The 27839-nt window shown below is 35.5% G+C and overlaps 1 protein-coding gene across 6 annotated transcripts in view; it reads right to left on the reverse strand.

Annotated features, from left to right (window-relative positions):
- The window catches only part of ABCB1 (ATP binding cassette subfamily B member 1), a 50686-nt gene that overhangs the window by 10112 nt on the left and 12735 nt on the right, over positions 1 to 27839 (reverse strand). For 5 of the 6 annotated variants that reach the window (XM_085050637.1, XM_085050638.1, XM_085050634.1 and 2 more), the window contains 21 exons: positions 26815 to 26974; positions 25904 to 26019; positions 25107 to 25167; positions 23666 to 23813; positions 20721 to 20781; positions 16802 to 16993; positions 15963 to 16134; positions 14695 to 14819; positions 13788 to 13959; positions 12041 to 12154; positions 11628 to 11738; positions 10439 to 10564; positions 10042 to 10245; positions 9519 to 9689; positions 8183 to 8344; positions 6444 to 6626; positions 5492 to 5638; positions 5065 to 5169; positions 3744 to 3821; positions 1738 to 1821; positions 558 to 761 (listed from right to left, as the gene is read on the reverse strand). In XM_085050637.1, the coding sequence (XP_084906763.1) occupies positions 558 to 761; positions 1738 to 1821; positions 3744 to 3821; positions 5065 to 5169; positions 5492 to 5638; positions 6444 to 6626; positions 8183 to 8344; positions 9519 to 9689; positions 10042 to 10245; positions 10439 to 10564; positions 11628 to 11738; positions 12041 to 12154; positions 13788 to 13959; positions 14695 to 14819; positions 15963 to 16134; positions 16802 to 16993; positions 20721 to 20781; positions 23666 to 23813; positions 25107 to 25167; positions 25904 to 25995 (2712 nt within the window). In that variant the 5' untranslated portion in view covers positions 25996 to 26019; positions 26815 to 26974. Of the gene's footprint in view, positions 1 to 557; positions 762 to 1737; positions 1822 to 3743; positions 3822 to 5064; positions 5170 to 5491; positions 5639 to 6443; positions 6627 to 8182; positions 8345 to 9518; positions 9690 to 10041; positions 10246 to 10438; positions 10565 to 11627; positions 11739 to 12040; positions 12155 to 13787; positions 13960 to 14694; positions 14820 to 15962; positions 16135 to 16801; positions 16994 to 20720; positions 20782 to 23665; positions 23814 to 25106; positions 25168 to 25903; positions 26020 to 26440; positions 26555 to 26814; positions 26975 to 27839 lie in introns of those variants that run through there. The other variant, XM_085050633.1, reaches the window with a different exon arrangement.

A 27839-nucleotide genomic window follows, 5' to 3' on the forward strand; every position in this document is an offset into this window, starting at 1 on the left:
CATTAAATGCCTTCATTTAATTTTTAAACAAGAGTCTAGCCTTCTTGCTTTTCAGTTCTCATCTTTCTCTTCCACTCAAGAAACAAAGGAATGGCAAACAGAAACCAGTGGATATATACATATTATCACTGCAAACATTAATAAGATGAAGGAGAGGGGAGAAAAAAAAAAGAGCAGTATAATAAATATAAGATAGAAGACATGCCAAAATGGGATGACAGGAAAAAAAAAAAAAAGAGAATGTCAAAATGAAGATGGCTGTAAAATAAGGAAAACAAAGATAAATAGAAAAGGAATGAGAAGACAATGCGCCTGAATAGTGTTTAGTACATTCTGAGATTTATCAACTACAAAAATATTCATGGGTTAGTAACATAAGTCTTCAATTATTATTGAAGAGGTGTGATGCTTAGTAGGTCTACTAGTTTAACTGACTGTCTTTGGAACTTCCATATTGTGAAATGTTCTCTGTTTGGAAGTAATACATCCATTAACAATGCTTTGGTAAATATGACTGTATACACAATACAGAAATAGATTAATTTCTCTAGACCCACCTTTCCTGCAGCTTCCAGCTCTTTTTTATCTTTCTGAGCATGCCCAGCCAACATCTTCATTTCAATCATTCCTGCTATTGCAATGATGGGCACAACAGCTAAAAGAAGCAGGGTCAGCTGCCAGCCATAAACTAATGATATAATAATTCCAGTCCCCAGGTTGGCTATGTTTTGGGCAATTAAAGCTAGTCTGACCCCAGTTGCCTGGAGAAAGAAAAAAAAGTAATTTTTTACTAAAGTAACTGGATTTTAAATAAGATTTTTCACTCATAAAATTCCTGATTCTCAAAACACGATTTAAAAAGTTTTAACACAGTTTTGCTATTTTTCAAAATGGGATTCTCTTAAATGCTTTTATAAAAAATTACCTAGATCATATTTATTTCTTCTTTCTCCACGCTCTGATTACATAAATTTACTCTGCAATTTCTAAATTCTGCTCTTGAAACTGAACAAACTTTACCCTCATCACATACCCACATTTACATCTAAACATTAAAATCGGTCATATTTTGTAGATCACAGCGGTGGCTTTATAAGTCATCAAACAGAGACCTAGTAAGAAGAAAATTAAACATTTAACTTTTCCTATGGAAAAAATGTCAAAGATACTTCAGAACTCTTCAGTTCAGAAAAAAAACAGCACATACCTGCATGTAGCAGTAAAAATTCACTTAAGCATACAGAAATAATTACATTCAGTGTACTTTAGCTTGATATTACAGACCCTTGAAAGTACACAAGTTACTTCTAAAGAATCTCCAAAAAGTAACAGAGAAAAAGAAGTCTATTGCTCAGTTCTATTTTTTTAATAAGAAATCCATACAATCAAAAAAATAGCAGATCATAAACTGAATATATTTAGTTGCATGTCTTTAGGTTGATAAGACCTTTTTTTAAAGACTTCTCAGATAAGAGATTCCCAACAAATTTGTTTAATAATAAAGATCACAATACAGCAAAATTGTAAAGTTTAGAAAAAATTTACTTGAAAATTAGTTTGTAAACATATATTACCATAATTGTCATAACGTTCATCAGTACTGTCTCTACAGCTATTGTTTTATAGTAAATTTTAGTTGTCAAAATCAAGACTGTTATCCAACCAGTCAAACCCAAGCTGCAACTTTGCTACATACTAAACCAAATAGGAAAAATTCCAAACCAAAGTTTTACTTACTCCTTTCACTTGAGAGGCATCATTAGCAAGTCTTGTAGTTAATGCTCCAGTGCTGTTTTTAGGATTATCAAACCAGCCCATATCCTACAATAAGAAACATTATTTTTAAGACCAGGTTTTGGACATTTCAAATAAACTGCAAAGTAAATTTGGTATGTGGCAGTGCCTCAGTTCTGCATACTTAAATAAGTTCAATTCAAATTCTATGTCCTAGGTTGCAATATAGACGTAGTTAAGTATTCTATTACCACCAGCTGTGGGCCATTAGCTGCTATCACCCACTCCGGATGACAGGCAATGGGCCATCCGTTAGCTATTATCACTTGCTAATGACCCACCCCGCATGACAGGCAATGGGCCATCAGAGACCCACCGTGTGACTCATGGACTTATCTCATCCCATTGTGGGATGCTCTGCCCAGGAGGGAGGAACCAGGTGTTCCCACCTGGATATAACCTGGCCTTGGAACTGCCTGAGCTAGCCCTGTCTACTGGGTTCCCAGAGGAGGAGAGCTACCACTGGACCTTCAGCTGGAGACTAGACCTTCACAGGATCACCGCTTCAACTGGACTACTTCAGTTGGATTGCTACCACCACCCTAACAGGGTGTTAGGTTGTATCTGACTTTGTCAGTGCTTTTCCTTGTATTATTTCACTTATTTTTAATTTCAATCTGGACTTGTGATCTCCCACTGGTTTGTTTTCAAACCAACACATTCTATCACTGCACAATGAATATTCCATCATTGCACAATGAATATTTTTACAAAAAGTGTAATTTTGTGAATCATCTGATGTATTCACTGTCACTGCTGAGAAAAAAGGAGAGCATTCCCAAAAGCAAAATTTTACCCTCCCTCACTGCTGCTCCCACTCTGAACCTCCTTGGAGGAGAGGACACTTCAGTCACACCCCCTTGTGGTGGCAAAGCTGTTTGGGGAGGAGTTAAGTGTAAAAGCATTTTCAGTTCATTGCTTTGTTTCTTCCCATATTTAATAGGCTTATTTGGAAGCTATGAGACACCAATAAACAAACAAACAAAACTCCCCAACCAAATGAAAAACCAAACTGGTCTATCTGATCTAAGTTAATTGTTCAGATCAGGTACACAGTTTATTATTTATTCACCATGTGAACAAATATCTATTTTAAACTTTGATGTGTAATATGCATTGAATGAAGTCCTGATAATGTATTACAGGCATTTATGACCTCAAGACTCAACTGTAAGATCGCCTTCTCAGTAGATTTTCAGTATGGCTGATCTATAAATCGTAATTTTTCAGACTACAACAGTTTTCTGTCACATTGCAAATAAACATATTCACATGATTCAAATTCTGTGTGTATATGTGCAAGACTTGCTTTATGTGTAAGACTTAAAACCCTGTAACTACCATATTGTATATTTCAAAATCTAAAACACTGACACTAAGGCCTGTTTAGAATGACTTCACAACATTATGTTCTATTTATATTTTAATTCTCTGAAAGTGGTTTTAGTTTTCAATATACAATCTTGTTATTGCATTAACAAACAACAATTATAGATTATGGGGCTCTTGGACAGAGACTTTCAATACATTAAACAAAACCATGTCTGTACACAGCACAATTTAAATCAGACATTTGAAGTAGGAGTTACAATGTAAGTTGCATTGCATTTCTTTGGGCGAGAAAGGGCACCAAGAAAGTAAAGCAGGCAAATGAGCAAATAATGGGATACTGCTGGTGCACATCAATTTTAAGGCCCTTGTAACTTGGCTGCAAATCTAAATCCTTGCAAGCAGTACATAAAAAGCTCTTCTACTGATTCAATACTCTCCGTCTAAGGATGCTTTGCTTAACCACATGTAACTAACCAAATTGGTTTCTAGTCTGATTTAAACAATCTGCTCTGTTGGTAAGTCATAATATGATAGAGTGATGTAGAATACAGTTATTTTATACAAATACAATTAGTTATTTTTACAACCCAGGAAATCAAAATATTTATTATCTTTACCTGTCTAAGCATTGCTTTAAATGCCATGAATCGAAGCCTCATTGTAAGAATTTCTCCAGCTTTGCCAAATAAGAAGCCCTGTTTGAGAAAAGGTACAATGTTTAGTACAATATGACATTGTTTGTGTTTGTTCAATAAATATTTTAGATACGTTGCCTCTACAATGTCAAAGTACAAAATATTGCAGTCCTGTCTGCACAAAGCAAATGTAAAAACAGGTTTAATATACATAAATATGAGTAGGTTCACAGCAGAGACATTCAAATATTATTTCTGAAAAAAATATAAGGGAGCATAGCAATATTTCCCAGCACTGTTTCACCAGCGTGCTTTAGGGAAAATGTCACTAATGAACCCTCAGATTTCATTTGTATGAGTCAGTCTAAGTCAGATTTAAACAAGTAGCATTTAGGCCATTCACTTTAGATTAAAGACTTTGTAAGGCTACCTGGGTTCATTGAAGTCAAACACATCACTCAAATTCAAGACATTATCTGAACATTTATAAACTGAGCAAACCTATCACAGCCATGTACAACTCAGCCTTCTGTACTCAAGGCCTTTTTTGCTTGTGCAACAAGACAATTCCATAAACAAACCAGGAGGTTTCTGCAAGACACTGTTTATGCTGCTGTCTCAAGTGCACGTTATTATTTCACTCTGTAGGCTCATTTAACAGATAAAACTGTACAAACATGTTCATAAATTTTAAGCCACACTATATATGAAAACATTTATTATTACAATCTTTTTATTCCTTTAAGTGGCACTGTTGTAGCAGGTACAACCATTCGTATTTCAGCAGGAGGAAATGAATATTAAAGTGATGAGTCTCACCTGAAAAACTGAGGCTGGGAATCTTTGGGGATTCCCATAGGAGAAATAGGGATTTTCCCTTGGATGAGGAAAGGGTTAGGAAACTAAAAAACTGGAGACCTAAGACAGGAGATCGGTTGATTTTCAATAACTAACAGATTCAAACAGGAATGCTTGAGGGTGAGAAGGGGGTGGTAGAATGTAAAGGCTGGAGGGGCTTCTATTGCCTTTAGTTAGCAACAGGAAAAGAGCGAGAAAATCCAGAGTTTCATCCTGAGATGTTTTTGACTGCTGAACAAGAGGGGAAGTTCCGAAGTTAAGAGGTCTGAAGAAGTTCGAAACCCTCAAACACACAAGCTCTGGGTCAGTTTCAGCACAAGACACACCTAGAACCATAAATACAGGTTCTGGGTTGAGTATTACAAAGACACAAATTTTTAGTACATTTCAGGGCTGGTTTCCAAAACACGATGAACAATTGTGATAAAGTTAAAATAAGACATACCTGAAAAAAGAAAGTAAAAAAGGAAACGATCCCAAGTACTAAAAACAGCAGTGAATATAAGTCGCTCTTTTTTCTTAAGACATCCTTGTCAGTTTCTTGAAAAACCTACAAAATAAAATTTAAAACATTTTTTAAAAATTCACGAAGAATCTAAAATACTCTCATCTTTCTCAATAAGTATTTTTGGTAATCAATTGCATTAATATAAAATCTGAGCATATGCTACATAAGATTTAAAGTATAACAATCATATTTCAGGTGGTAGCAAGATTTTTAGGATTTTGTAAATTTCATACAAATTTTCAGATTTTTGCAAGAGTGCTTCATTCACTCTTCAGCTTCACTATGCAGTGATTGTTTTAAACCTAATTTTATTAGAAAAAATTCTGTGGGCTTATGTTTTTTTGCATATTTTACTTCAACTTACCCCTATAATTTCAGAAAATATGACTGCAAATGCAGGTTGTAAAGCTCCATTGATAATTGCACACAATGTTCCAGCTACAAAGTATGGCCATTCAGTTTTATTTAACTTCATAATTTTCAAAAATGGAGCTGGAGGTAGTTCTTCAGCCTAAAAAATGGGAATTCTGTTAGGACAAACATGAATGTATTTGGAGAAATATGGAGAAAAGGAGAGATTAATAATCAATTTCCTATTCCATCCCTTCCTTCCCCTTCCTTCAAGGGTAGTAAAAATGGATTGTTTTTAATAACATGAATAAATAACTGACTATACACTTTCTATTATTCTAACACAAGAAAGGAAGAGCTGTATACTATATCTACAGCTTTTGCCATTGTATATTAGTTTATCCATATAATTTTGTTGGTGAATACTTTGGTATTGGTCAATGATGACTGAACTACTCATTCTGGGCAGATTGCTGTGTTTAAACCATGACTTGATTAATTCAAGTAACTGTTTATTAAGCAATTTATAACAGCAAAGTAATTGCCGTAAATATGAATGCAATCATCTTTTGGTTTTGTTTTTTTTTTGGCTAGTTTTGTTGTAAGAGTTGTTATGTTGGGCTAAATGTTCTGTTTCTCATAAAAAATAAATGTTTAACCTATACAGATTATGTTGATATGGTATGTAAATATATGTAAGTATATTTCTTTAAGAGCAAATTTATTTTCAATAATAAACTCATCATAGTTGTTCTAGATTTTTAAATTATCATTATATTTGTATTATCATTTACATTGAGAATAAAAAAGCAAGTTATGAATATTATCAGTCAAAGGGTATTTAGGGTTTTCTTCATCCCTATCAAATGCTTCCTTCTTCTTGTACCTTTTTGAGCAGGAGAATGAGTTTAGCATACTTTATGTAAAGGAATCAAGTTCACTAACAACTCTGCAAAGATACTTACAGGTGAAATTTTTTCCTCATCAGGACCATCATTTTGCTCTCCTGGCTTTCTCATGCTTCTCCGAGTTGATCGCCTCCTCAAACCTTTTGTTAAGGATTCTCCAAATTCTGCTTCAGATTCACCGCTTTTGATGCTATGGGAATTCTCATCATTGTCTGATGATGGAGCTTCAGCTTCTATTGCCTAAAAGTGGGAAGAACATGATGCTAAGATTAATTATGCATATATTACTCTAAACTTTCAAAATTATGAGGTAATCAATGTAAAAGTAACTTTGTTTCAGTTGAAAGAGGTAAGGGGGAAACAACATATCCACTTTAAAGGGGATATGAAAATCTGTATAACATTTAATAGAGCTCTGTCTTCAGAGGTTTATTCTTATATGAGTTTTGCAGCTCCCAAGAAAATACTTAGTGTAAGTGGAGGACAGGTGAGTGAGAGTAGCTACTCTTTTTTTTAAATGAATTAAACTAACAAAGTTTTAAATCGAGTGTAAACCCTTTGCAGTCCTCCTGGGTTCTTTTACAATGAGTTCTCGGGGGATATACAGGTTATTCATGAAGTGATAAAAAATTACCATCTGTACTGCAGAACACACTTAACAATTCTTGACTTTAAACGGAACAAGGAGTTTCAGGATGAAACCAGTCAAAAATTAGAGCAGCCTGGAAAAGAGCCTTACCTGTGGTGGTACTTTTGCCAGTCTCTTTGACAGAAGAAATATATGTCTACCCACCCCTAATATATTTGATAGCAATTGGATTCAAAGTTGCTTTCAACCTGTGGGAGTTTTTTTCTCATTTTTTTACATTTCCTGCTGCTTTTTTGCACTATTAGTGTTTTTGGTTTGTTTTTTTATTTTTGCTTGCTTTCCATTTTCTGTTATTTTCTCTTTTATCTTTTTAAATTTTCTTTCCATTTCATATTTCCTTATTTTCTCCACGATCACATTTGCTTGGATAAAAAGTTACTTTGAATCTAAGGAAACCAAAGTCATTCTCATATTCTATGAAGAAATATTTTAATTGGTCTGGTTTAGCCTCTTCCGTCTGTCGTACTGAGATGGCAGTTTCAGCTTCTCTAATGGACATAGTGGTTGTGCAGTAAAACAAAGGCTACAATGAAAATCTGCTATAACTTAATGGTCACATGGGACATTGAGATGTAAGCATCAAAGTATTTTGGTCTTCAGTTAATAACTAATACATTTTTGAAATTTATTATTATTTGCAATCTCTTTTTTTCTGTCTATATAAGTTCAAAACATATTCTTGCACTTGGCATTGCTGTATTATTTTTCTTTTTCTTCTATTCCTACACATTTTTTTCTCTATAAATAAATTCAGTATGAAAGATTATGACTAAACAGCTTAGAATATGCATGCTCTATTCCTCCAGTGTCAGCTACTGTATTTTACCTTTTATCAGACTAAGAACAAGTAATGGAATAGCAAACTACTGTAGCCATCTGCTCTACATTAACTGCATAAAAAGAAAACTAAAATAATCTTTTAGGTTTAAGTACCTAGAGGATTAAAAATGTACTGTTCTGGGTTTAAAGAGGGCTTGTACAGAAACAAGTGGTCTCCTCTCTCAAATTACTTCTCTCCTTTCAAAATATATGGGGTTTTTGCTGCTAACAAAATATGCTGCAAAATTTCTCATACTTCTGATATAATGGCTATGGGTGTAGGGAAAAAAAAAAAAGAAAATGAAAAAACAGCTAGAGAGAAAAGTACCTGCATGTTAACGAGTTTGTGGTAGATTCCCTTTCTCTCAAGCAGTTTAGCATGATTGCCTTGCTCTGCGATAACTCCACCTTCGAACACAGCAATCTGATCGGCATTTCGGACCGTGGACAGTCGGTGAGCTACCACAACTGTGGTGCGTCCTTCCCTTGCCTAAAAACAGCAATAGGTAATGTGAGTATTTGGAACTAAATGCAAAAAGTCCATCTTCATAGTAGAGTTGAATAAGACTTAAAAGAAACATTAAAATGGTTCACAGAAAAATATGACTTTCAAAAAAAAATTTTAAAATGTATCTCAATGAGTACCTTAAAAGAGAAATATAATCTTAAGTTTGAAATTTATTATTAGGCACCATCTTTCACTGTGGCACATAAATACATCAAATTTTGATCACAAATATCTGAATAAAAATCTCAACATATAAAATTTTAGAGTGTTACAAACCCTACCATTTTTTAAATGCTAGAATTTGTTATATTTAGGCCCATAGCTGCCCATTTAAGCCTTAAAATCCACAGAGAATTTATACTCAGAAACAATAGAAAGTATTTCACACTCACTCTTTTTAAAAAATCAGTGTTTTAAGTTCTAAGTCATTGCTAACTCAAGTGACTACAATAAAAAGTCTCTACAATCTCATGTGAATTGTATTTCAACTAAATACCTATCTTTGGATGTTTATAAGCACATTGCACCTAATGTTTCAAATGTCACAGCTTGTCATTTTAATTGTGAGGCCATAAAGCGATCAAGCAAATTCTAGTTTAAATAATCAAAGTAATGATCCCAAGCAGTGGAATTCTATTGGAACGCAGATGGAGTTCATCTTCAGAAATGTCCCTCAAGCGTCCATATTCTTTGATATCTTCATCACTGATCCAGATAAATGGGACTGAGTGCACACTCAGCAAGTTAACAGATGACATCAAGCTGAGTGGTGCAGTTTATTCACCACTTGAGGGAAGGGATGACATTCAGAAGGTCTCTGATAGGCCTGAGGAGTGGGCCCAGGAGAACCTCATGACTGACAACAATATGAATGGCAGTAAGACAGAAGGTCTTACTGTAGAAGAGGATGGTATTTACACCAAGAAAATGTTGGTTTAAGCTTAATAATGCAGAAAATGTGATTCCATCTTCTGATTTGAAATAAGATTTCTCTCTGTAATACCTGCAGGACCTCAAAAATTCTCTGTACAAATAATATTTGCCAAATCAAAGTTTATGTTTTGTGTTTTTACGGGCCTCTATTTTCAACGAAAGGGTGGGAAAAGAAGTAAATATTATGCTCCTGCATACCTGCTTCATTTTAAACACTACTGACCTTGTCCAGTGCTGCCTGCACAACAGATTCACTTTCAGTATCCAAAGCTGATGTTGCCTCATCAAGCAGAAGAATTTTTGGATTGCGAACCAGAGCTCGGGCAATTGCTATTCTTTGCTTCTGGCCTCCACTCAGCTGTGCCCCTCTATCTCCAACCACCGTTTCAAACTTCTACAAGACAAACACAAGTACTGAAAACACTCAGTGGCACAGTCCTTCCACTGAAGAAAGATGTCAGTAATGACAGTAACATCTTCTCCTTCCCCTGCAGGAATAAACACCTACTAAATTTGACTAATCACTTGTGTTCCTGGAATTCTAGTAGTTCTTCAAATGCCTGTCAAATCATAGCCTGAAGATAGAAAATTAACATTATTCTCAATAGTTATGAGAAAGTTCTGCATAGCTCTGCATATTCACAGGTCCAGTGATAGTTTCCTCTCTTAATAAGCATTCCTTCTGAGGAACTATTTGGAACAAGGCTTAGAAGAAATTACTTCAGCAGGAGAGCTGATCTGCTTACATTGGGTAGCTTCATGATGAAGTCATAAGCATTTGCTTCCTTGGTGGCTTTTTCAATCTCTTCCATGGTGACGTCCTCACGGCCATAACGAATATTTTCTGCAATAGTAGTGGCAAAGAGCACGGGCTCCTGATTCACCACACCTATAACCTCCCGCAGATATCTTACATTTAAGGTCTTAATATCATGGCCATCAATGCTAACCTGAACAAAAGAGAGCAGACAAAAACTGTTTACTAAGTGTTTTGATCAAGGAACCTCTCTCTCCATGCTGGCATGTGCCATTTTAGCAGACACTTTACCATGTCATTGGAACATTGACAATGGCAGTGAGGCTCAAGCTACGCTTTCAACAAGTGTGATACGCAGAGCAGTTATCTCAGTTGGGGTATCTTACCATGCCTTCCTTCGGATCATAAAATCTCTGGATGAGCTGAACAGTTGTACTTTTCCCACAGCCACTGCCACCAACCAGGGCCACTGTCTGGCCAGAATTAATCTTGAGATTCAAGCCCTTCAGGATCTACCCATATAAGGTCCATCAAAAACAAAAATAACAGTATTTAGGAATGTCAAGGTAAATTTGAAATACTACAATAAAATAACCTTCATATTTCTAGAATAATCTGCTAAAAATAAAATTTATAAACATGTGACTTTTAATTTTGGATAACTGATGACTTCAGCTCAATTTTCCATTTAATTACATCACAATTGGTTCAGTATCTATGTATTATACAACATACTTCACAATTACCTGTCTCATGAACCATTTCATATGACAAAATAATACTACCCATAACTAAAATATAATACAGAAACAATATGATGCAATATTTCTGTATTATGTTGCCTCATCTTTTTCTTTAATACACCATGCAAACTACAGGGAAGCTATGTAAAAGTCATGGCTAAAAGCTGAGTGTCTTTCCTTTCTGCCTATCAAAAGTAAGAAAGATCACCTTATCAAGGTCACTGATTTCCCTTCAAGGTAAGGGAGGAAATAGCTGCATAGTGCAAAGACACCCTGTGAAAGTATTTTCAGAAATCATTCATGTGTCATCTATCTTCACGGCATCAATACTTTGAATTTATGCCAGTACTTTTAAAAGGAAGCTTACTCTCCATCTAGGCAAATAAAGATTCTGATCTCTATTCCATATATAGCAAGTCCTTGTTGGATCTGCTTTCTTTAACTGGTTCAGACACAGCTATAACAAGAGCTGCACTGCAATTACTTTAAAACTCACTATCTCATTATTATTATTATTATACACAAATAAATGAGTTAGGATTGTAAATTTAGATTCCGGTAGAAATACATATTTATGGTTTTTTTGCATAGCCACACTTACTAGGGCTTTAGACAAAAAATTATTCAGGAAACTTAACGTGTTTAACTAAGGTGGAAATAATTTCAGCTAAAATCACTGTGATGACAGGGTAGTCTTATATACATTAGAGAATCAACCTGAAATCGTTATATTTTCAACAAGACTTAGTTTATAACGCTTTTAAATTATTTTTTTTCCAACATATGACCCTCAGGTTCAACGGTAATATACATAAAGTTTCATTTACAGTACCTCAACATCTGGTCTGGATGGATAATTGAAATAAACATCTTTGAACTCCAAGTCCCCTTTTATGTTGTCTGGTTTGTAACCTGTCTCTGAATAACTGTCAATTTGAGGTTCCTGTGCAAAATAAAATACAAAAAAAATCCCCAATATTTCTTTTATCAAGAAGTCTTTGAGTGCACCATTATTTTGCAGAGATATTAAATGGGGTTTTTAAGAAATTTAGATGAGGTTTCTGAAAGATATAATTTGCATGATGTTTTGCTCCCACATTGCTACTTTGATGATATCCTCATGTAAGAATAATTTTATAATTTTTCCATTAAGTTTTTGTGTGAATTTAGTTCCTGTCTTTAAAAAGAAGGGTCTCTTATCTTCAAAAGAAGCTTTGAAATGATAGCAAGGGTAAAGATACTCACATTGTCTATTATATTAAAGACCACATAGGCAGCTCCTCTTGCACTAGCAAATGCCTCTATGCTTGGAGCAGTCTGTCCAATACTGAAAGCTCCAATCAATACAGAGAAAAAGACCTGAAAGAAATGTTTACAGAGGCATATATTTATTCTTATTTAGGCAGAAAATTATATTTATTTCTTTACATTACAAATTTTTGGGTCTGGAAGTTCCATGTCTGTTAACAGAAGTTTAAGGAATATAGAATTATAGCAAAACTGAAAAGGTCTCTCTTAAACAGAGAAAAACATTAAAAAATGGGCTTTTTAAGGTTCAGCTAAGAACTGAGGTACTGTACCACATTAATTTTGCAAACATACTGAGAAAACATGAAAAAGTGACTCAGACTGGTAAAATCTATGACAAAAAATTTAGAATTGCACTTGCTGTTTCAGGATTTATTGTACTAATTTATTCTTTGGCCAAAGACCATAAAGTGTGTCAACAAATCTTCCAAGAGAACAAAGATATGCAAAATACTATCATTCTGCTTTCAAAGTGACAGTGAATTAGAAGTATACAAACTCAAGTTCTCCATCACAACATAACAAAGGATCCCTCTGCTGCAATGAAAGAGAGTAAGTGCAAGCAAACAAGAAACAGCAGAAAAAGAAAAAAAATAACATTTTTCTCAGAATAGCACAATTTATTTCTTTCAGCTGGTATCAAAATAAAAGCAATTAAGCTACACTGCTCAGAGATCAAAACAACATAGTAGTCAGAGCAAAGTCCGTCACACCCATCATATTGAAGAGGGGTTATTCACAGATTTTGCACGGGATAATGCATCATCCATGTTATAAAAATGTCATTCAGTGAACTACAACACAGAGAACTTGCAATAGCATTTGCAAATACTTTGAACAGAATAAGTTACACACAAGGTCATGAACTTCACTGAGAGGTGAACTTCACTGTACAGGTTCTGAATACCAACCTATACAAAAGATTCAAAAGAGCCAAAAACACATATTCGAGACATTATTCACAAATTTCAGTGATTCATAAACAAAACAGTTAGTTTAAAAATACATATAAATATATGCATGTGGTCATCTGGCTGGGTTTCATCATGGTTAACAAAGTTATTCTTCTTACCAAGTTTATTTCATATTTCTTACAAAACTAGAATGGTTGCTACATCAAGAGAATAATTTAAGATATGACTGAAGCGCTATGGTTTTCTCCCTTTGGTTAGATGGTGACACATTTCCTAGTCACAAGAATATTTTTATTCCCCTCAATTTCCAAAAATACTGAGAAGTGATTCCAAGCTGTCATGGTGCAAAACATTAGAAAAAAATTGAGAAAATTATGTGCTTAGACCACACAACTGCTAAAAAAAAAACTTTGTTTCTGCATCCTGAAAATATATTCAGCCCTCTGAGAGCAAATAGCAACTAGAAAGGGTATTGTACTTCAGTTTTTGACTGAACTGTTTCTATATCAGTCTGTTCTTATGAAAATAAGAAAATATGTAGGAGCAGTTGAAAATAAAATAGGTTTTATTTGTATTCATTTAGATTTTGAGATCCTATAGAAACAACATGTAGGTTTTTGTGGCGAAAATCATGTTAAGAAGAAGGGATGCTACTTTGCCAGTTTTGGGACATAATTCTCATTAATCTCAAATACGTTCCCATTAAACACTTTAATGTGTGTTCTTTATTATTTCTCACTGTTATTGAGAATTTACTCATTAATACTTACTGTAAGAACTTTCCCAATAGTGTAATCGTCTTGTAAGACCAAAGTAGTTCCATACCAGAATGCCAGTGCATATGATGCATATATCAGTAAGAAAGCAGCACCCATAGAAATATTAGCTGTAATAGCCTTTCTTATTCCAATCCGTTTAGCATCTTCTAAATTTTTATGGTATCTGGAAGAAAGATATAAATTCAAAATAGACTCACACTTGTACCACAGCAGACAGCACCATGGTATGTCACCATGGTATGTACACTACCAAAAACTCTGTGGATAAATTAGAAACAGAATGTTCAAAAAGTACAGCAGTTAGACGCATAAAATATCTAACCCTAAGATTGCACAAAGGTAACCTCGGTAGTCAGACAGTTGGAGTTTCTATGGTAACCCCTAAAAAGGCCAACATTAGTCAACCTGGTATATAGAAAAAAAAGGGCATCGCAGTTCAGGCAGTAGCATTTAAGTTCCTTAAATAACCTGCAGGTTAGTGAACTTTAATTGTGAGCCACTCAAGACAAAAGGTTAAAATATATCACAAGAACTTTGTTTTACAGCATAGCGAAAATAGAGATATTGCTCATTAGCACCTTCACAACTACTGAGCAATCAGATTACCAAGGATATCATTACCTCTTCCGAGAGCAGGGCCTTCTTTTGTCTAAAGCTCTACCTGTGGGATGTTTGAAGTAGTTTGCATACCTTTTAATGCAGAGACAATATATCAACTCTAGAAAAACAACTGTCTTTCAACATCTAGCAAACCTTGTAACAGCCTCTAACAGACAATCTCCCATTACCTAGAAATGCAGAAAGCACCAGACTTTCAAGAGAAAACATACAAGAAAACGTCAAACCATTTGAAGTTACTATTTTGAAATCTGCTGCTGAAACCAAATATTGCTCTTACCTTTTAATTTCTTTTTCCTGTCCTCCAAAAGCTATTACAGTACGGATTGCTGCCAGAACTTCTTCTGCAACAGCACCTGCTTTTGCATATGCAGCTTGTTCTTTGTCAGTGAAAGCAGAGAGAACCTAATAGAGAACCAAATATTTTGACATAGGAAAACCAGAATAAGCTCAAGCACTTAAATAATGGCTTTTATGACAGTTTCTCCCAATATGAAGCCTTTTGATTATATTAGGCATGGGTACAGAATGTCCAATGTCCAAATTTTTAAGGATACTGCGAATTCAATCAAATAATTCCACATTACACATTGTAAACAACTAGGGGCTGGGCTTTCCACTCTGCTTTCACCTGGTGCAAGAGATAAGAAGACTCCTCATAGTGAGCTGGTGGTTCTCCTCAGGCAGATCTCCTTAGCTCATTCTCATCTCTGGCTACCTTGGCCAGAGGGCCCTATAGCTTAGTCTGGGAAGACATGGCCACAGTCTGTGAAGACTCAGCCAGTAGACACACATGGTACATATGTCTCTAATCCTACCTTTTCTGCAATATACTCACTCAAGACAGAGAAAGCTTTCATGATCTTTGAAACATAAGGGAAATTAAACACCATCTGAAGACTTGCAAACTACAAATATAAATCATTCTAATCCCACAGTAATTAGGTCCTTCTCTCATCTAGGCCTGTATAAAATTTCTTACCAAAGCTGTTAACAACTCTGAAAAGAAACTCTGTGTCTGAGACAAAGGTTTTTTTTCTAATTTATTGTCTTATTTTCCATGAGGTGCAGTTATTAATTTCAAGAGAAAAAGTACTTATACAGATGTAGCTAAACAGTGACAGGTGTGGATTCTACACATATATCTTGCTTCCTTCTCTGTATGTGCTATATTAGCAGAAACAGCTTCAAATCAAACAAGTCTGTCAATCGATGGGAATTATAATATTCAGACTACAGAGAATCATTGAATTATAGAATGACCTTGGAAGAGACCTTAAAGATATCTAGCTCCAGCTGCTCTGCCATGGGCAGGGACACCTTCCACTAGACCAGGCTGCTCAGAGCCCCATCTGATCTGGCCTTGAGCGTGAGTGTACTGATACAAAGTTCATCAAAGAGCTTGTGTACATAAGTGTTATTTAAAGCTGTAACTGCTCTAAGCAACACATTCTAAGAATTACATTATCTGCAATTTAATTATCTTCACTAAGAATTTCATTATCTGTCATTAATATAAAACCTGACACTGAATGTAAGTTAACCTACCTTTGCCCAGAGGGCTGCTGAAAGTCCCAGGACAGGACTAACTGCTAGTATTACAAGGGTTAATTTCCATCCTCTTATGAGACCAACAACAAATCCTGTTATAAATGTTGTTAGTGACTGAATAAGCAATCCAATCTTGTCACCTATTCCTTCATTAATCTTGGAGACATCACTGAAAAACAAATTACATCCAGAGAGGAAGAAAAATGTAGAAAGCAAGAGAAAGGTTTCCAGTTTTGTTACATGGGCTTTTGTTACACACACTCCAATTGTGTGGAGGGCAATCTTTATTATTCAATTACTTCCCCATAACAGTTTTCTTCAAAGTAAAGCACTGGCCAAGGAAAATTTTATATTTCTTGTGAAACTGTAATGCTATAAACCTGTTTTTGTGTGGAAATTCTCTGTAGTGCAAAGCTACTCTCACTTTCTTAATTCCAAATTTTTGATCTGTTTGGTAAATGTGGGCTATTTGGAAAGAAAAGATAAAGGCTTTCATGTAGGCAAAGTTATGCAGTTAAAACTGCTCACACTGCTGGCCCAAGTCAGCAACTTTTTCAGTCCTCAGTGTGCCCAGAAATGAACTGTTTTCTCTTCATGGGGGTAATACCATAGGTTTTAGTCATCCTTGGAATTCAAGGGAACTTAACAAAATGTTTTTCTGACATCTTTGTGATAGACCTGTATCAGAAGTATTAGAAATTCAGTCCCTGAAACTCTCTCTGATAAAATTTGCAAACTTCATTTCACAATGAAATAATTTAATTTAAAAATAAAAAATTTAAGTCCTACATTCTTAACAAGATAGAATAACACTGAGAAAGGTATAGTGTACTTACTCTAGAAGACGAGTGTTAAGTTCTCCCACATCATTTACATCAAACCATCCAATTTCCTGTCTCATAATTGCATGAAAAAATTTTTCTCTAATTTTTTTTATTTGCCGACCTGCTGCTAAGGTCCAGAATGCAGTTTGCATATAAGCAGCCACAAGAACACCAGCTGCTATTCCAGAATAGTAGTATGCATATCTGTAAGAAAAAAATGAAAAAAGGCAAGATTGTCGGAAATTGGTTTAATTACCTTGCTAGTCTGAATTTAGCTCAATGCTTACTTTTTCTATTTGACCTGAGTTAGAGTTTATATACTTGTACTAGAACTTACACATCGCTGTAAAACTTGCTGAGATTTCTATGAACAGTATTTAATGTTTTAAAAAAATTCAATAAACAAAAGGAAGCTATTGCTAGACAGGAATTACCTTTTTTCTTTTTTGTAAATTTAGAATGCATTTTCTCCTAAGATTCATTTAGAATCATATTTCAGATGTAATACCCTTTTCACTTAGATGTGTCATGTCCAAAAACTGCCCAGCATTTTTAACACAGATAGACAGATCAAATCACATGTATCTATGTTATACACACATTTAAATCACAACATGCCTGTCTAGATAAATAAACATATAAATATATATATATATATATATATGCATGGATGCAGTAGATATTTCCTGATTTGAGAATACAGCATTACTATATGTACATCTACTGCAAGCAAATGCCATTAGATCAAAAATTCTTTGGCTCTTTTAATTGTAACTGATATTTTACTTTTTAATTAATTCAGCCCTGTGCTGTGACACCCTGTGAGCAGGGTGTCAAATCCAAACCAGGAGTGTGTGAACCACTATATTTCTCAAATTGGAACTAAATTTAAGTCACAGTTTTAAACTGTTCAAAAAGAATCAAATAAATTTTGATTTGATGCAGAACAGACACCAAAATCAGTTACACGAGAACCTACACCAGAACTGAATCAAAAAAATGTAACTTAATGGATTCCATTTGTAAAACACAACCAAAATCAATGATTAAATACTCATGGTGTATATTACCTGTAATTACAAGAATACTGCATGTACATAAAAGTAAACAATTAGCAAAAAGCTTAACTCATATGACCTCTTATGAACTTTTGTGACCTTCACTCTTTCACCAAGTTATTCACACTGATTTTACATGAAACATGAAACTTGGCAGGAGCAAATTGCAGGAATCTGTGTGCAGATGCTCTGCTCTAAGGAGAAAATGGATTTACAAATTAAACTTCTCAAATTTTATTCCAGTTTTTCTTGTGGCTATGATACCACACAGTTTAGTTAGGGACTTTGAAAGTAGGCTCATTATGAAATTCACTTAATCAAAAATGTTTAATAAAAGCAAGTTAATGCCTAACAGAATGCTGGTTAGTTGAATATTGACCTCAGTCATATTCAGCTCCATTAAAACTCAAACAAAAAAAAAAAAAAAAAGCTTTTCAAACGAAACCCAAGAGCACTGATTCTAAATTCAGCAGTAATTACTTTAGACAATTACTTTATGATGCTACATCACTTCAAAGAATTAATTTATGCTTGGACTATGTTCCCTGACAAATTGTATCAAAAAGGATTCATATCTTTGCCAGATTCCATGCTCATGAAATATGTTCTGTAAATTCACTGCTGCAACTTATCAGAGAGTAAATTGCATTGTAAAATAGTCACTTTTTCTTTTGAGAAATAGTTTGAGTCTGGGCAAACTCTTTGAGTAACAAACTCAACTAAGTCCACATGTATCGTTCAGTACTTGAACACACCTGTGTGAGAACTTTGACCTTGCAAACAGTTTCTATTATTATTTGACCTGCTGGCAGGTGTTCCTACAAAAACAGGGAGCTGATGCAAAGAGCTTCTTCTTTCCCACAGTGAAAATGCTACCTCAAGGCTCTCTCTAGAAACTTTGGAAAAGAACAGCCATTCCTGTGCTTCCAGTAAGTAATACACTTCCCAGTAAAGAGTTTGTTTCTGAAGAGAATCTTGGGCTGCTTTTTAGTAGTACTTGTATTTTCAGAGTTAATTTCTAGTGGTTTGACTCTGGCTGATTGGCAGGTGCCCACTGAAGACACTATCACTCCCCTTCCTCAGCTGGACTTGAAAGAGAAAAATATAATTAAAAGCTCATGGGTCAAGATAAGAACAGGGGAGATCACTCACCAATTAAATAATGGGCAAAACAAGTTCTACAATTTCATAAAGCAATTTTGTAGTAACTATTTTTAAAGTTCTTTTAGAATAAACATGAGACAGACTTTGAAAATGTTGTGCAACTAGGCATCAGGTATTTACTAAACACAGAACAGTTAGCATAACTTCACCCATGCACAGATTATTTAGTTTGCAATTCTGCCTTCAAATTTGTTTTCAAATCACTGGGAATAAGTATGTTCCACTGAAGGTTTGTATGCATTACTTGAATTTGTGTCAGAGACTGACAGATATGCTGCAGAAGCAAAAATCTCTGTGTTTCCATAATCTGCTATAAAACATAATTGCCAATTCCCTGTCAATTCATTCTCATTACATGCAAGTTCTTAATTTTTAAGAAGCAGCCTTCTCCTAACTTTCTCATTTATTTTACAGTAAAGAATAGTTTGGGTATGTTTTGTTTTGGGGGTTTTTTTGGTGTAAATAGTTGGGAAATTTTAAATTACAAAATTAACTACTGAATCTAAGTTTACAGTCCCACTGGTACCAGAAATTATAATGTACTTTGATATAAACCAGCAAGAGTTACTACAGCAAATGCCTTATCTTCTCCTTCTCTTCAGAAAAGACAATTGCCTTGAAGAGCACATCAGATATTTTTCAATATCTAATGAGGAATAGAGTTCAACCTGAAGAAAAGAACCTGAAGTGGTACAAGAAACACATTAACTTTAGACATCCTCCATAAACCAAGTGTATGGACAATGGTTAATAAACCCCCTTAACAAAACACATCCATTAGCAGCTTGTGTTTCTTATTTGATCTTTTCTTTATGGAGCTTTGTAGCAGAAGCACCCACTGGCTATTGTCTTCTGCTATTTCCAGCTCTAGTATACGAGATTTAAGGTAGTATATGATCTAAATCTGCATTTTCTACAGTCTAGATTATTTCACAACATTATAGAATTGTTTAGGTTGGAAGAGACCTTCGAGATGTTTTAATCCAACCATTAACTCAGCACTGCCAAGTCTGTCACTAAAACACGTCCCTCAGTCCCACTTCCTCACATCTTTTGAATACTTAGAGGCATGGTCACTCAACCACTTCCCTGGACATTCGGTTCCAACATTTGACAATGCTTTCCACAAAGACTTTTTTTCTAACATCCAACCTCCCCTGGCATAACTTGAAGCCATTTCCTTTGGCCCTATTGTTTATTGGCTGGGAGAAGAGACTGACCCCCATCTTGCTACAACCTTGTTTCAGGTAGCTGTGGAGAGTGATTTAGCTGAACTTGATGCTTTGGCAGCAAAGTAGGTACTACCTGACAATTTAACTGTTCTTTGCAAGTGAATCACCATAGCTCAAGGAATTGACAGATGATAATATTATTTTTTATCATAACAATTACTCTTTACAAATTTAGAGTAAGACAGAAAGAAGGAAGTCAATACAGACTGCACTGGGATACAGATCACCCCTAAAATGGGCACAGGTTGGGTGAGAGCAAGATATTACAGGGAAATTGTTGGGAATGGCTGGGAATGTTCAAGAATCTTCCCAGGGACTCAAATAATCTCATGTACCAATCTTTAGTTACATATATTATTCAATCATTGCTTTTATGTTGTTTAGAGTGCGTAAAACATCCTCAAGAGAAGAATGGCTTGACTAAAAATGTGTGCCTACATTAAAAAAAAAAAAGAGGAAACAGAAATATTTAATTACCTTGTCATGTCCTTTTCCAGCTGATTAAGCACATCTGAAGTGTTATTCATTGAAATGTTTTCTTAGAAAGGAAGAGAAGAGTAAATAATTTTAATAAAGCAAGATTTAACAAATTTGTTTTCCTGCATGCTCTTTAGTGTATCTGGAGTTGCTACAGCTCCTTTTGAATCAATTCAATTTGGAAGAAATGAAATTTTAATGCAAATGAATGAACTTTACTAACATAGGTTTAGTTATAACTGATTACAAAAGTACATCATTGTAACTTGAGATTAAAAAGTCTTCCTGAGTATACATACATAGAAGCATAAAATGGTTTGGATTGGAAGGGTCTTTAAAGATCATCTAGTTCCACCCCCACCTACCATGGGCAGGGACACCTTCCACTAGACCAGGTTGCTCAGGGCCACATCCAACCTGGCCTTGAGTACTTCTAGGGATCATGCATCCACAGCATCTCTGGGCAACGTGTTCCAGTCTCTCATCACCCTCATAGTGAAGAATTTCTTCCTTATATCTCATCTAAATATTTCCTCTTTCAGTTTAAAGCCATTATCCCTCATCCAATTACTACAGGACATTGTAAAAAGTTGCTCTCCAGCTCTCTTGTAGCCCACTTTCAGGTACTGGAAAGCTGCTGTAAGGTCTTCCAGGAATCTTCTCCAGGCCTGAACAGCCCTAACTTGTGCAGCCTGTCCTCATAATGGAGGTGCTTTGGCCCTCGGATGTTCATGGCCCTCCTCTGAACTTACTCCAAGAGGTATCTTTCTTATGTTGCGAGTCCCAGAGCTGGATGCAGCACTCCAGAGAGATGTAGAGAGGGTGGAATCACCTCCCTCCATGTGTTGGTCACACTTCTTTTGATGCAGCCCATGATATGACTTCCTGTGCTGCAGGCTTACAGCACTGACTCACGTTGAGCTTCTTGTCAACAAACACCTTCAAATCATCTCCTCAGGGCTGCTCTTGAATCATTTTTCTCCCAGCCTATATTTATGCTTGTGATTGCCTCAACCCACATGTGGGACCTTGCACTTGGCATTGTTGAACTTCATGAGGTTTCCACAGACCCACCTCTCAAACCTGTCAAGGTCCCTCTGGATGCATCCCTTCCCTCAAGCATGTCAACTGCACTGCACAGCTTGGTGTCCTTGGCAAACTTGCTGAGAGTGCACTCGATCCCACTGTCCACACCACTGACAAAGCTCTTAAACAGCGTCAGTCCCAACACTGACCCCTGAGGAATCATCACTGGTCTCCACTTGGACATCAAGTCATAGAGTGCAACTCTTTGAGTGTGACCCTCCATCCAATTTCTTATCCACCAAGTGGTCCATACATCAAATTCCTGCCTCTCCAATTTAGTGAAAAAGATGTCGATTGGGACAGTGTCAAATTCTTTGCAGGAGTCCAGGTAGATGATGTCCAAGCTCTTCCCTTACACATCAAATCTATAACCCTGTTGTAAAAGGCCATCAGATTTGTCAGGCATTATTTGTCCTTAATAAAGTCACGTCAGTTATCATCGATCATCTCCTCATATTCCATGTGCCTTAGCATAGTTTCCAGGATGATCTGCTTCACGATCTTGCTGGGCACAGAGGTGAGACTGACTAGCCTGTTGTTCCCTGTGTCTTCCTTTTTCCCTTTTTAAAAGTGAGGGTTAGGTTCCTGACTTTTTCAGTCTGTGGGAACTTCACTAGACTGCCATGACTTCTCAAATATGATGGACAGTGGCTTAGCCAGTTCATCCACCAGTTCCCTCAGGCCCCACAGATACAACTCATCAGGTATTACGGAATTGTGCACCTCCAGATGCCTTAGATGTTCTCAAACCTGACCTTTTCCTACAGCAGGCAGTTTGTCATTCTCCCAGTCCCTGCCTTTCCCATCTGTGATTTGGGCAGTGTGTCTGGAGCATTTGCCAGTGAAGACTGAAGCCAAAAAGTCATTGAGTACCTCAGCCTTTTCCATATCTCAAGTTACCAGGTCTCCCATTTTCTTCTGGAGAGGGCCCATATTTTCTCTCATCTTCCTTTGATCATTGACATACCTGTAAAAGCTTTTCTTGTTGCCCTTGACATCCCTGGCCAGATTTAATTCTACTGGGGCTTTAGCTTTCCTAACCTGATTCCTGGGTGCTTGGACATGTACTCTGTACATTATCCTAGGCTATCTTTCCTTGCTTCCACCCTCTCCAGGCTTGTTTTTTGTATTTGAGTTTGTCCAGGAGCTCCTTGTTCATCCATGCACGCCTCCTGGTATTTCTGCCTGACCTCCTCTTCATTGGAATGCATGACTCCTGAGCTTGGAGAAGGTCATCCTTGAACATCAACCAGCTTTCTTGGGCCCCTCTTCCCTCCAAGGCTTTATCCCATGGTACTCTACCAAGCAGATTCTTGAAGAGGCCTAAGTCTGCTCACTGAGGTTCTGGATAGTGTTCTTGCTGTGCTCCCTCCTTGCTGCCCTGAAATTCCATTTCATGGTCACTGCAGCCCAGGCTGTCCTTGAGATTCATATTCCCCACCAGTCCCTCCTTTTTAGCTAGAGCAAGGTCCAGCATAGCATCTCTCCTCACTGGCTCCTCTATTACTAGGAGAAGGAACCTCCTGGATTGCTTATGCCCAGCTGTGCTGTTCCTCAGGCAATTATTAGGGTGGTTGCAGACCCTCACAAGGACCAGGGCTTGTGAATGCAAGGCTGCCCCAGTCTGTCTATAGAGGACCTCATCTGCTTGGTCTTCCTGGTCAGGCAGCCTCTAGGAGACTCCCACTACAATGCCATCCCACACTGTATCACTATTACAATGACCATGAGCTACTAATTTGCATCATAATATAGCACTGTGGTTTCTGACATCAATATCTCCTGTCATGATGCGTGAATCTTCCTGTCTCTTTTAGAAATATTAGCTAATGTTCTTGTCATAGCAGATATATTCTTACCTGTAAAATTTTTGTCTCCAGAAGCAACAAAGCTATCAGTCATATCACCAAAAATGATCATCGCACAAGGGAGACTGGTTCCATGGGCTACTGCCAGAAGAGTGCCTAGTATCATTAATAATTTATCTGACCAACTGGAGTATCGAAACTGTGAGTGAGAAGAGAAATTAATTCAAACTGTTGTATTAGAATGCTAACACGATGCTATGTCTACAAAGTCAAGAAAGTAAAGAAAAAGCTATCAATTGGACTCCTGCTGTCACAAAACTACAACTTTATCTGTTTAGAAATGCAGTTTACAAAACAATTTAAATGTACAGGAATTAATCCTTTCAATATAAGCACTTTTATACTATAAACTCTCAAAACCAGAGAGGTATACCATTTTAATGCATTAGTATCTCCACCTGGGTAGGAAAGGCCATAGGAAAACAAGGCATAAGATATTTGTTTGTCTTAAATTTGCCATTTAAAGTTCAAATTATAAGAAGTGTTAATGGCATTATGATAATTAAGGCAATTATAGTTTCTACCACAAATTCATTATTATGCAGTCAGAAAAACTGTTCCTAATGTACCACAGACATTATAAAAATATTGTGAAATTCTAAATACTTTTTCCATCGAACTGAATAAAGTTTGAGCTCATCTATTAAAATATCATTGGCTTTATGCTGTACTGTCAAATACTACATTTACTGATGTAAATTATAGTTGTATAATGTAATTATGCAAGTAAAAACTGACATAGCAAAGCAAAGAAATTGGGCGTTTGCCAGCATTCATAGACTATAGTTTTATGTCTCTTATTTGCAGTATCACTGCTGTTTATTACCCACACTAAACCTACAGGATATAAAATATTTCAATATTTCTAAAAGAGGACCTAGGATTTACTTTGATTAAATATTAAAAGTTGTCTTTTAAAAAACAAACAGAAAATGAAAATAATCTGAAACTTTTTAGTACACAATTTTTAATTTTAATTTTCACCAGTGCCATGGAATTGCCCTTTACTGCTGACTCAGGTGATTGAATAATAACTGATGGGGATAATTAGTGTGATTAATACCTGACTGTGGTGATTTAGAGGCCAAGATCACACATAATTGTAGGTATATGGTCATCCTTTTGATTGTGTCAGAAGAAATGGCTGAACATGGAAATCCTTAACTATCGCTCACAAATATCTGGTATGGGTGTGTTTAACATAACTTATTGAGGGAAAGTGTTCCTAAGAACACTTATCAGTAATAAGACAGCTTCTTTAATATGCCTCCATAAAAAAACCTGCTTGATGTCTGTACTACAGCCAATATTCTGTAGTGTCAAAGTATTCGGTAGAGACAGCATCATAAATGCAGTGCACTGACATAACTGTAACCACTTTTGTGTCTGTGTGTATATATATGTACACATACACAGAAAGAATAAACCTTACCAGTGCAAATGGGCTGACCACCTTTGGCTTTTCCGCTTTCTTCTTCTTCTTCTTTTCCTTGCTACAAAAAGGTGTGACAGGTTTAGTGAATTTAAAAATGGACCATATTTCACAGAAATACTAATTCAACATACAAATGTAGTCCAATGAAAATAATTATGAAATAATTTTAGAGCGAACAATTGTGTGTAAAATTAACATGATTTACTGAGTGTTCTTGAGATGTTTGTATTTAAATCTTTAAAAATATAAGTAGTATCACCCCCTAACTTCTCTAAATTTAAGTCATATTCTTCCCAGTTCATCCCTTCAAGGATGAAACAACACCAACAACTGTCTGGTCAGGGAAGTTGTGAGCTGAAGGACTTGTGCAGCTTTCAAAATAGAAAAGAGGAAGATAATTCACAAAATCAAATTTTTGTACATAGCGGATGGGGAATATATAGAATGTTCAAGGTATGTAAAATGTTGATTCCTCACCATAATAAAGATACTAAGATAGTTTTTAGCAGATGACATAAATGTATCCAAGATTTCCATTCCAAAATAATTTCTGTCATATTTTAGAACTGTTTTTCAATAAGATCTAGTCAATACTGTGGACACTTAGTCCTTTAACGGAAAACAATGAAATGAATGTGCCAATCAATGCTACTCTTATGTTGATACAAAGCTTTCTCTTACTAGTTTTTCCTAACAAAATAAGGTAAAACATGAAATTCAATAAAATATTAAACAAGGTAATGTAGCCTAACAAGCTTTGGTACAGCATGTTTACAATATTTAAGAACACTTACTCTTTGTCTTCAGATTCGTGACCCTGGCTGAATCCAGTGATTTCATAACTATTTCCATCTGCAGTATACCTCTTTTCATCTTCAGAATGCATTTTAAATTTATTGAAAGTTGCTTCCTGTAAAATAATATTTGACTGAGAAATACACAGTCTTAAGCCAAGGACAGTAATCTCAACAACCATTTGTTTGAAAGAAAAATATGGATACTTATTAAAATCAGTGAAGTTATTAATATCATATATTGCAAGTGCATATTCATAATGCACAAGTATAAGCATATTGAAAAAATCCAGAAGTTGGAGTTTCCTTACAAACATTTAAATTCTGTATTCGTATCCATTTGATAACTCTTAAGTCATTAATTTGATTTCATTTGAATGATATAAGAATAATATTTTCTGTACACAGAATAAACGAGAAACTAAATGTTTATTTAAAAGATATGCTGTTAATTGGATTTGTCCCAATTTTAGTTATTAGTGAATTCATAAAATACCTCTGATTAAATAAAAAACAAGCCCCAGTCTACTGACATACCGTGAAATGTTGTTCCCAGTTTGTGTCTAGTCCTCTAAAAAATTTTTCAAACCTGAGCAGAATTAATATGGTTAAGGACATGCAGTATGATTGGACTTTGCTCCTCTTATGTAAGACAGAGATAACGAATAGCTTTCTCTTGGATTTTTTGCCATTCCAATTGCCTCACCTATTTTGGATAGTAAAGTGTATGCACTTTGGACCGGACCTCCCTTTTCCTAAAGGGAATAATACTAGCCTGAAACACACGCATATTTCATTGTCACGTGGGAAAACAAGCCTGAATACCTTATTCTTCCACCAGAAAAGGCTCCCTATTATAAGTACTATTGTCTTAATTATGCCCCTTAAAACTCAAACGAACTCCTCTTTACCGTATCAGAGATGTTGAATGCTCGAAGTAACTGTTGCACTTAAGGATGAATCCATTCTTGAATATGCAGTAAGAATGAAATCAAGTAACACCAAAGCACTGTTTTAATCTTTTGCTTCCTTTCTCATCTTCTAAGTCTAATCCAGGAAAACATTACCCATCTAGCAGGAAAGAAAACAGGATTTTACTACAGTGCATAGTTTCTCATCACTTGAGTAACTGCAGAACAGCAAGATGAGTTTCAGACTCAGTTTAGAAATGTTTTGGAAATAGCTCTGGTCAGCAGAAATTTGCCTAATTAGTATTCTTCTGATTTTTGAATGTGTGTGCATATTCTAAACTGTTTGAAATGGGTAATTTGTTTTACTGTGGAATTCATTGTTTTTATCAGTATCTGTAGGCATTACTTCAACGAAAATAACAAATATTTTGAGCATTTAAAATAAATTAATTGCACTTCTTAACCCTTATTTAAATGTATGTAATAAAGTAGACATGTTCAACACTTTTACAGAAGTAAAATTTGTGAAAATTTAAATAAAAATACTTGTCCTAGAAGACAAGTAGGTTCATACAAATTTCTCTGTATGCCTCCTATCACTTTACTCACACAAAACTTACTTAATCTGATAATTACCCAGAAAAAATTATTCCTGTTCCTTTTTGTCATGCATGCCTGTAATCTCAAAATGTTGGTGAAACAGTATTTTTATAATATTTTGGAATAAAGATAGTCTTATCACATTGAGGATTACTTTAGAAAGGGTAATTTAGCACTGTCAGTCAAGCAGAATATAAAGGATTAATAAATACCTGTTTATGAAAAATCATTGTGAAATATTTGAATAGAAGTCTATCCACAACATCTAATGGGAATACTGGGGGTTTTGTGTGCCTAAATGCTTTCCTAGACTTGGTCTTAATGGACTGGTCCTGTTATTTCAGTGGGAACCAAAAAAAACTAAAATGAGAAACTTTAAAGAAAAGTCAGTTGATTAAAAAATAAAAAAGGGATAGTATATTTAG

The sequence above is a fragment of the Lichenostomus cassidix genome, chromosome 2 (genome assembly GCF_008360975.1).
Source record: "Lichenostomus cassidix isolate B80296 chromosome 2, HeHo_3.0, whole genome shotgun sequence".
Taxonomy (NCBI): Eukaryota; Metazoa; Chordata; class Aves; order Passeriformes; family Meliphagidae; genus Lichenostomus; species Lichenostomus cassidix.